The sequence below is a fragment of the Lolium rigidum genome, chromosome 5 (genome assembly GCF_022539505.1).
Source record: "Lolium rigidum isolate FL_2022 chromosome 5, APGP_CSIRO_Lrig_0.1, whole genome shotgun sequence".
Classification (NCBI taxonomy): Eukaryota; Viridiplantae; Streptophyta; class Magnoliopsida; order Poales; family Poaceae; genus Lolium; species Lolium rigidum.
Window position 1 is genome coordinate 259660098 of NC_061512.1, and position 10103 is coordinate 259670200.

General features: G+C 48.2%; 3 protein-coding genes and 1 pseudogene across 3 annotated transcripts in view; 2 read left to right on the top strand and 2 right to left on the bottom strand.

The window, feature by feature from the left end:
- The window catches only part of LOC124657530 (disease resistance protein RGA4-like), a 6463-nt gene extending 4196 nt beyond the window's left edge, over nt 1-2267 (bottom strand). The window contains exons 1-4 of the mRNA XM_047196068.1: nt 2249-2267; nt 2121-2196; nt 1893-1956; nt 1266-1399 (exon numbers count right to left, since the gene is read on the bottom strand). Coding sequence (XP_047052024.1) covers nt 1266-1399; nt 1893-1956; nt 2121-2196; nt 2249-2267 — 293 coding nt within the window. The remainder of the gene's footprint in view (nt 1-1265; nt 1400-1892; nt 1957-2120; nt 2197-2248) is intronic.
- A 245-nt stretch (nt 2268-2512) lies between these two features.
- Nucleotides 2513-2944, top strand: LOC124657531 (auxin-responsive protein SAUR36-like). The gene has a single exon (XM_047196069.1). It carries the CDS (start codon nt 2513-2515, stop codon nt 2942-2944), a length of 432 nt encoding a protein of 143 aa, XP_047052025.1.
- A 4017-nt stretch (nt 2945-6961) lies between these two features.
- On the bottom strand, nt 6962-9938 carry LOC124652394 (auxin-responsive protein SAUR36-like). The gene has a single exon (XM_047191409.1). It carries the CDS (start codon nt 8829-8831, stop codon nt 8373-8375), a length of 459 nt encoding a protein of 152 aa, XP_047047365.1. The 5' UTR covers nt 8832-9938; the 3' UTR covers nt 6962-8372.
- LOC124652397 lies at nt 9422-10064 on the top strand (annotated as a pseudogene).
- Nucleotides 10065-10103: the final 39 nt, after the last annotated feature.

Consider the following 10103-nt stretch of genomic DNA (forward strand, 5'->3'; position numbering starts at 1 on the left):
GAGCATGTCTAACAGGCCCCTTATAACCCGCCCACCCCGTAAAATTCCGGCGAGATACGGGGCAGGCGCGGTTTGGGCCGTCTAGCAGGCCCCGTATTCGGGCCGCCCCGTTTCGGCGGAATACGGGGCCCAGGAAATCGGCCCCTCCGCCCCCTACTTATACCGGGCGCAGGTGGGTTAACCCCTCACTCGCAACCCTAGCTCCGCCGTGCGCCGCCGCCTCCTCCTCCTGCTCCGACGAGCAATTAGTCGCTCCCCCGCGCCGCATTCCACCCGCCGCCACCTGCATGGACTCCCGCCGCCGTAGTAGTGCCTCGCCGGCGAGCGGATCGAAGCGATCCCGCTCGCCGGACACCGTGGAGGAAGCCTGGCGGCTCAAGTGCAAGCGCTCCGCCGCGGGGAGCCGCCGTGCGGCGTGCCGTGCACGCCGGCGTGCCGTACGTGCCGGATCCGCTCCCGGGAGTACGCCGCGGGTGGGCGGTGGTACCGGCAAGATCCGCCGCTCAAGCCGATGAGCGGCGAAGCCTTCGAGAAGTGGCTCGCCGAGTGGCAGCGCGACCGCGCGGCGAAGGCGGCATGGAGGGCGACCATCGGCAGCACCAGCGGCGGAGGAAGCGGAGGCGGCACGGAGGAAGAGGAGGTGGCGGAGGAGGAGGCGGCCATCCGGCGTGCGGTGGCCGAATCCGAGGCGGATGCCGCCGAGAAAGCTCGGGCGGAGGCAGAGGAGGAGGCGGCGGCCATCGCCGCCGTGGCGGAATTCCAGGCGAAGGAGGCTGCCGCCAGGGCGGAGGAGGAGGCTGCCGCCAGGGCAGAGGAGGAGGCTGCCGCCAGGGGGCCTTTCGTGCCATTCATCATCCTCGAGTAGCTAGGATCGCAGTAGATCGCTATGTATATGTATGATCCAGTGTATGATCAATGAAGATGAACTATGGTTTAATTTTCCCGGGGTTTTAATTTTTAAAAATACAGGGCGAAATACGGGGTCTGCTAGACGAAATGGTTCAGCAAGACGCACTTTTGGGATACGGGGCGAGAAACTCGCGTTATACGGGGCAGAGAAATAAGGGGCCTGTTAGACCTACTCTAATGGAACCGAAGATTGATAATATCATCACACACGTTGTGCCTGATTAGCATGCATCCCACATGCCGGTTCCACACTGAACTGGTCAGTATGGCACGCTGCATCAACTGTGCAACCAAAGCACAGGAACCACACTAGCTATACTACTACTAAGACTACTACTAACAGATACGGCACTTACCTGGCCCCGTCGATCAGAATGTACACACGCGGCGCGTATCCATTGTGCTTGTATGCAGCAGCTATGCATGCTATTTGCTCGTTGACCAGTCCCTTCCAGCTTGCCACTGACAGGTGCATGCACTGCACTTGACCCTACAAATTCAGGCATTGAAACAGATGAATTGCAACATCAAGATCCAAGCTAACATCTGTTTCAGTTTATCGCAAAAAAAAAAAAAAAATCTGTTTCAGTCGCCATTGTCAAACTAATCAAGCCAACCAGATTGTATGATTCTAAAAAGCAGTCAAAGCTCAATGCAACAAAGACCAGGTACCAAAACATGTTTTCCCAAACGTATACAGCTTCAGAACGAAAAGGATTAGAGAAGCTGGATAAGTCAATGCTGAACCAGTCCACAATGAATTAATAATACATGTGCCATGGCATTCTTAGTGAGAGGTTTCTTTTTCTGAATTTTTCTTATGCTGTACCATTACTGGAAAGATCACTATGCACTGGAACCAAACAGTAAACACAACACACATCAGACTACGAGAGACATCAGCTTCAGTTTGGTCATGTGACAGTACCTACCACTTTCAGAGGAAACAAAGGTTGGCTTCATAATCTGTTTGGTTCTAGTACTGTGTACTCCTGTACCCTAGAAGAAATGAGGCCGCAAGACCCGAAGCAGCCACCATGTGAGATGCTGGAAATCAAACGGATTATGTGCTAGACCAACACAGGCTGATCTAAAGAGCATGAACAAAGCACAAAGCACATAACAATGTCAGGTATCTGTCAGGAGAAGTGCGTAGATGGCGTAATCGATCAGTGCTCGCCTAAATTATTCAATCTCTGAATTCGATGTACTCTCCTTGCACGTTGTCAATAGCCATGTTCTCGACACACCTCTTGTTCCCTGCACGGTTTGGTATGGCTGCCACAACTGATAAGGCAAATCAACAGGTTACAGGTTGCAACTATAGGCTCCAGCATACACCCAACATTTAGCCCCATCACGATCTAATCTGAATTGATCATACTGAAACACTGCATGCACCAATACCATGGCCTTGTCCCTAGCCAGCTGCCAACTCTTCTCAATGACAACCACAGTTCACTGTCAAGATGTCCTTCCCCTCGCCTATAAATTCAGCAAACGGCTAGTTCAACACCCATCACTTCATCAGCTCATCCACAAACTAAGCATTGCAACATCCATAGCTCACTTCAGCTGAAAACACAAAGACCGAGAACCAACTATGGCTGGCGCAAAGAGACTTGCCCAATTGGCAAAGAAGTGGCAGAGGGTGGAAGCACTCGGGGGGAAGAGGCTCACAGTGTCAGCCAAGGAAGATGAAGGTTGCTGCACTTCTGTACCAGCCAAGGGCCACTGCATCATGTACACGGCTGATGGGAGGCGTTTTGAGGTCCCTTTGGTGTACCTCAACACGACGGTCTTCGGCGAGCTCCTGAGGATGTCTCAGGAGGAGTTTGGCTTTGCAAGCGATGGCAAGATCACACTGACTTGTGATGCCATAGTCCTGGAGTATGTCATGAGCTTGCTCAGGAGAAATGCCTCCGCTGAAGTCGAGAATGCGCTGCTATACTCTATGGTGACTTTTTGCCACTACACTGGCTGTGTGATGCCAGCCGTTGGACCAGCCAACAAATTTGTTGTTTGTAGCTTCTGAAGAACATGCATGCAGGGACCCTGATGCTGTCTTTTGTTTTGTGTAGTTTCCTGGGTAATGTAAGATAGTTAGATAACAGATAATAGGAGACTGTATGTACAACAAATCATGATAACCATTCTTTTCTTATATTTTAGTTGCAGAAGACTACCAAATGAACCAGTAATTGTTGCAACTCTATTTTTAGATATCGAAAGTTGCATACTGGTGAACGAGAATACAAACCAAGTTTCTTTACAATCTATCATCCAAGCAGGCCATAAGAGGATATAAAAAAAAATTGTGAATTTGTGAAATGACTGGGTAGTAAAGGAGCCCTTTACAATGATAAATTGTCAGGAAAAAATTTAGAAGGCCATCAATACAAGTAACGAAGTAGGATAAAAGACAGAAAATAGAAGAAAAGGCAGGGTTTACTCCAAAATTGTGAATTTGTGAAATGACTCGGTAGTAAAGTACCCATTTACAATGATAAATTGTCAGGAAAAAATTTAGAAGGCCATCAATACAAGTAACAAAGTAGGATAAAAGACAGAAAATAGAAGAAAAGACAGGGTTTACTCCAAAAGTATTTAGGGTTATAAGTCATATTTATTTTGGGGGTTTCATATCTAGCTTTTATGGGACAAAAAGCTTGATTGTTGTTGTTGTTGTTGTTGTTGTACTGAAAAACTGAATCTCATATCCACAAAAATTTACAGAAGGTAGTGTCGGTGCAAGATGAAGTATATGCTGCTATTCGCTTCAGACATGCAGCTGGTCGAAGGTCCAATAGGAAAGTTCAGAGAAAGAGCTAAGAGCATGTCTAACAAACCCCCTATTTTTCTGCCCCGTAAAACGCAAGTAGAGGGCCCTGTATTCACTTTCCACTAGCAGACCCCGGGATACGGGGTCTGCTAGCTCAGACGAGTTTTCAACCCCCCACAACAGGGTTTTTGACAAATTGGATATTACAACCAATACAACATTCACATTGAATAAAAGTTTTAAATCACACAATAATCGTCATAATTATTACAATAATGTTTTTCGGAACTGCCAACAAATGTTCTAATGGAAGAATTAAACAAATAACAAATGTTCCCGCAATCAAACAATCAAGATAACTGTTTCACGTACAACAATAGGAAATGAATGTAAAAACTCATTGGCGGCCATGCAACTGCCAGTGGTGATCAATCAGATCTTGGGTGAGCTGGTGATGAGTCTCGGCATCTTCAATGCTGCGATGCGCTGCAAGAAAACCTTCAATCCGATCAGGGTTCCGCTGGGGCTGCACTCGAGTGCCAACATTGTCATAGAAACATGGCAAGTTCAACCCTCTCTCATCTTCAATGATCATGTTGTGCAAAATCACACAACATGTCATGATTTCAACAAGAGTTTCCTTGTCCCAAAACTTTGTAGACCCCGGACAATGGCAAACTTTGGTGAAGCAAGCTTCTTTGCAGGACCAAAAGCTCTCTCAATATCCTTGCGGCATGCCTCTTGATTTTTGGTGAAGCAAGCTTCTTTTTTTTGTCAAAGCCTTGCCTTTTTTCTCTTTAATAGACTTGATAAGAGTTGCATAGTTAGGGTAAATACCATCTGTGAGATAGTACCCCATGGTGTACTCATTGTTCATAAATTTGTAGTTACAAGTTGGAGCTTCACCCTTAACTAGTCTTGCAAACAAAGGGGATCTATTCAAGATGTTGATGTCGTTGAGTGTCCTCGGTAGTCCAAAAAAAGCATGCCAAATCCATAAGTCTTGCGAGGCCACAGCTTCAAGAACAATGGTAGCATCACGGCTTTTGCCACAATACATTCCATGCCATGCCGAACAGGAGCAGCAGCATCTCCGTGTCGTCGTCGTTCAGCAGCTCGTCGAGGTCCGAATCGTCGGATTCCGATGAGGACCAATCGGTCAACGAATCCACCAAATCCTCCATATGAACATCCTCTGAAGTCATCTACCACCGTGAAGCATAGATCAACCTCCAAGCATATCGATTCTACCGGCGAAAAGAAGAGAAACGCGGCGGAGTACTCACCGTGGGTTTGATGGCAGAGGAGACCGCGGTGGGGGTGCGGTGGGGCGCGTCGAGGGGCGCGGATGTCTGGCAGGGGTGCGGCGGGCATCGACGCAGCGCGGCGCGGCGGGCGGTGGAGGGGGCCGGATCTGAAGGTTTCCGGCGGCGGCGCGCGGGTGGCTACGGCGGCGGCGCGGGGGAAAACGGGTGCGAAATCTGAAATGTCCGCGCACCCTAGCTGAAATGGGATGCCGGGTTTGCCCTGTATTTCCTCTCCCGCCCCGCACAAGTAGGGGGCAGAAGCCACCCTTAGCCGAAACTGAAAAAAAACGATGTGGGGCCTGTTTAACGGGGTCCGCTAGACGGCCGGGTAGAGCCCTACCCCGTATTTCGGTGGTTATTATACGGGTTTGGCCCTTTTAAGGGGTCTGTTAGACATGCTCTAAGCACTACTAGGAAAAGCCTTATTGCCGGCACACCAAAAACGGCTATTGCCGGCGCACCAGAGCCCGCCGGTGGGAACAGGCCGGTGGTAATGAGTTACCGCCGGCGCACCAGCTGGTGCGCCAGCAGTAACATGAATTATCCCCGGCGAACCAGGCCTGGTGCGCCGGCGGTACGTTTTTTCGAAATTCAAAAAAAAGCCCGATGATCTAGCTCGGGTTCATCTAGCTCGGGTCCTCGAAAACAGTGGCCGTGCGTCGCCTTGTCGTTGTTGCCGCGCCGGTGTAGGAGGAGGAGGAGAATGAGGCCGGAGGTGGTGGTTTAGGAGGAGGAGGATGAGGCCGGAGGTGGTGGTGGTTTAGGAGTAGGAGGAGGAGGAGGAGGAGGAGAAGATGGCCGGAGGTGGAGGTGGTGGAAGAGGAGGAGAAGGAGAAGGCCGGAGATGGAGGAGGTTACTAGAGGAGGAGGTCACCGGAGTAGGAGGAGGTCACCATAGTAGTAGGAGGAGGAGGTCGTCGGTGAGTATTGCAAGGAGAAGAGCAGGAGGGAAAGAGAAGAAGGGGGAGAAGTGAGGAAGGAGAAGAGGGAGGAGGGCCGGCTTGAATATATAGTACAGCTTACCGTCGGCGCACCTAGCATGGTGGTGCGCCGGGGGTATTTTTTTTCTTTTTTTCACCCAAATCTTAAACCTGAAAAAAGTCCTGTTTCTGTTTTCCAATTGACGAATCCATTTTATCTCCAAACGGCCGTAGGCGGTTGAATTCGGATAGGAAATTTCGCGTAGATAGATTTTTCTATAAAAACGTTTTTCATCGGAGGTCGTATGCAACCAGAAATCTCGTTTTACCGAAAGATGACACCATTTTGCATAATATATCGAAATTCATTTTTTCAAATTTTCATTAAAGCTAGATTACATAATACATGGGCAGTTCAAAGGATTTTATTTTTTGAATTTCTATCATTTTCTTTTATTTTTTTCAAAACTGAAAAGGCGGTCCGGGGGGGTGGGTGGGGAGGGAAAATCATGGCAGCCCTTACCGCCGGTGCACCATCATGCTGCAGCGCCGGTGGTAAGAAACTTACCACCGATTTTTTTGGATCTGGTCTGGTCCCCTTCGAACTTTATCGCCGGCGCATCTTTTTTGCTTGTGCGCCGGCAGTAAGACACCATCGCCGGCGCGGCGACATGTAGGTGCGTCGGCACTATTTGCCACCGGCGAATGGATTTGCTGGTGCGCCGGTAGTGCTATTTCCATCTATAGGCCTTTTCCTAGTAGTGAAGAATGGCTTCCACATGCAATGCTACAAGTAAGGTAGGTCATCAATTCAGCAAGTTGCATGTGTTGCGACAATTAACACCGTCTCTTTGGCACCTAATCAAAATGTTAACAACACGCATTAAAGTGCAACCAGAAATCCAACTAAGTCAGTTTATCATCTGCCAAAGGAAAACTATTGACAACTTAACATGCTGGCTAGATATCCCTATCACAAGTCACAAAGATTGTCTGCCAACACATCATTGCACAATAGCTAAAGAATTAGCCCTCACGCGTTCAACCTAGTTTGCATGGGGTCCTCGTGCTACTTATCCACTAAACACATCACTGGTGGTGCATGGTGACGGCACACACCAAACAGTTAGGCCCAAAGCAACATGTAGTGTCAATAACATTGCCTTGATCTGCTTGCGACATTGCACGCACCAGACTCATGGCCGTGTCCCCTTATCCAATCATCAACGACACTTGACAGGCCTCCTGCTTCTCTTCAGCCATAAATCTTGGTTCAGTGCCCTCTAAACACCATCCTTCAACACGAACAAAGAACTGCAACTCAAGTTACTTTTGGCAGTGACGATGGCAGGATAATGTTGCCATGTGACGCCATGGTGATGGAATACACGATGTGCTTCCTTGGAAGAAATCCTTCAGTGGAGGTTGAAAAGGCATTCTTCAGCTCCATAGTGATGCCATGCCAACTATACAAGTTGCATGGCACCATCTATGTGTGTTAACCAACAAGTGACTGTTTTCAGCTCCTAATGTTTTTGTTTTGTTTAGTACTACTTGTTAGTACAGCAATTTTTTTTACATAGATAGAAAAATAACGGAAATTGTTATTCTCTTAATGTTAAATTGTTAATGCAATCTACGCCTTTTCAGTGGTGCGAGGCTTTAATCAATCCAGAACCTGCCATCACAATTTTATCAATTTTTTCTCTTGCAGTTTCTTCACAAAAGAAGATAATGAATTTGCATATAAAAATAGTGAATAGATCCCATTCTCGAAGAAAATAGTAAAAATGAAGTCATATTAACGTATGTTCAACTACAAGGCTCATTTAATTTCTGTGTAATGTCTACAGAACAGAAGATCAAAAGCAAGTACCAGAGACATGTATCAGAAATTCACTTGCTTTCCTACATATTGCTACTGATTAGAGTGCTTATTTTGATATGGAATTCTCACCAGAGTGTGGTGAGACGATGTGACGAATGGAGATCCAGAATTGGCCACTTCCGGCAACGACAGTGGAAGCGTCCATTCCTAGGCAGCAAAACGTCATTACTACCTCTAACCAGAACCTACAAACTGCTCAACCCACCTCCATCTGAGATAGGCAATCTCAGTCTGACTGTCAGAGGTAGGAACACCAGTTTATTTATTCCCCATCGCCATCTCCTTCATCGTGCTGTTACCGAGTTCAGACAATTTCCAGTCATCTCCATCCTCCCCTTTTAGTCGCTACTTCCTGCTCCCGGAAATCATGACCGCGAACTATAAACCCATGGTTTTTTGTACTTTCTTCAGTACTCTATATGAACTATGTTAAAGGATGCGTCAAAACAATCATTTTCCCCCGAAAAAGTGTCTCTTTTATATCACTTCCTGTGATAATCGGATCTTACATGAAACTATACAGAGCTCCTCTTGTCCTAACCAAAAAAAAAAAAGAGAAGCTAAAGCTAAGTACAAAGGGCTAATTCATGGCTGATTTCCATTGATGGCACCATGCAGCTAGAGTTGTAGCTGCAGCAGTGCCCAGCAATGGAGCTCAAGAACGCCTTCTCGACCTCCTCAGAGGCGTCTCTCCTGACAAGGCACAAGACGTAATCCATCATTATGGCATCAAAGGGCAGTGTGATCCTGCCTCCATTGCCGCCACTCGTGAAGCCAAACTCCTCCTCAGACATCCTCAGAAGCTCAGCAAAGACTGTTGTTCCAAGGTAAGCCAGAGGGAGCTTGAACCGTGCTCCATCAGCGCTGTACACCACACAGTGGCCCTCGTCGGCAACAACAGATGATGTTGTGCTGCAGCATTCGTCCTCGGGATCCAGGGCCTGCCGGCGGCGGACACCGGCTCCAGGCACCAACATCCGCTGGCACTTCTTGGCCAGCTGGGCAAGCTTCTTTGCATGGATCATGGTTGAGTCTGATGTGTTCCTGGCTGGCTAAATTTCACTTTGGCTCTGAAAGCCTGAAGCTGTGTTGTAGACTGTGATGTTGCTTGCAGATGAGATGAAGAGGTTTGTGTTGGACACACCATGGATTTATAGTAGAAGTAGAAGGAAGAGTGGGCACAGGGCAGTGCATATGCGTGCAGGTTGTGTGTAGCTATCAGCAAGAGCGGTGGGCAGGAGACAAGGCCATAAGTGTTCTGCATGCAATGTTGTTGCAACTAGCTGCAAACATTATGATGAATGATTTTGATGAGATTTTCAAGCACCATCCATGTCTGAAATGTGCTTGTGGCTACAGAGCCCCATGGGGTCGTCATGCCATTTCCTCAGCAAACAAATCACCACGGCTGTGGTGGCTCCCAGCCCCAGCTCTGGTGAGTGCGAAACACTTGGCTCATCAAAACCCAATCCAGATCACATCCTGGCACCTCCAAAACCGCAGCACCACATGTGATGTGCCCATGGGGATTGTCTCCTGCCCAACCATCACACTCCACCGTGTGGGCGCCTGCTGTACCCTTGAGCTATAAATCCATGGCTAAGTGCCCTCCAAAAAACATCACTTCATCAACATACAAAGGCATTCCAATCTCCAACTAGCAGAAGAGTTTCTCACATTTCCAAGAACAAAAGAAACCAACATGATGAGTGCCAAGGCACTCGCTCAGCTAGCCAAGAAGTTGCAGAGGGTGGCGGCCACCAGGAGGAAGAGGCTCACCTGGTTGTCATCAACGTCGAAAGAAGAAACCGAAGGGTCATGCGGCACGTCGTACACGTTGGTGGCTAGCAAGGGCCACTGTGCCATGTACACTGCTGATGGCATGAGGTTCGAGGTGCCACTGGTGCTCCTTGACACGACGGTCTTCAGTGAGCTTTTGAGGATGTCCCAAGAAGAGTTCAGCTTCGTAGGCACCAACGGTGGCAGAATCACGCTGCCATGTAATGCCTCGGTGATGGAGTACGCCATGTTCATGCTCAGGAGAAGTGCCTCCGCAGAGATGGAGGCCGCATCCCTCCGCTCCATGGCGATGTCATGTAACTATCATGCGGAGCCTCATCTGTGTCCAGCACTTCAGTGTCTGCAACTCCTGATTACCAACCAACTGTGAAGATATAGGAGAATTAGAAAAGAGGAAATTGTTTATGTGAAGCATTTTGATCTTGCAAGCACAGAAGCAATCAAGGAAATTGTTTATGTTAGAGATTATTCTTTCAATGTATATATATGATTTTTGC

Excerpts from the sequence above, each read along its gene's own strand:
- LOC124657531 (XM_047196069.1), top strand. The coding sequence starts at position 2,513 with ATGGCTGGCGCAAAGAGACTTGCCCAATTGGCAAAGAAGTGGCAGAGG.
- LOC124652394 (XM_047191409.1), bottom strand. The coding sequence starts at position 8,831 with ATGATCCATGCAAAGAAGCTTGCCCAGCTGGCCAAGAAGTGCCAGCGG.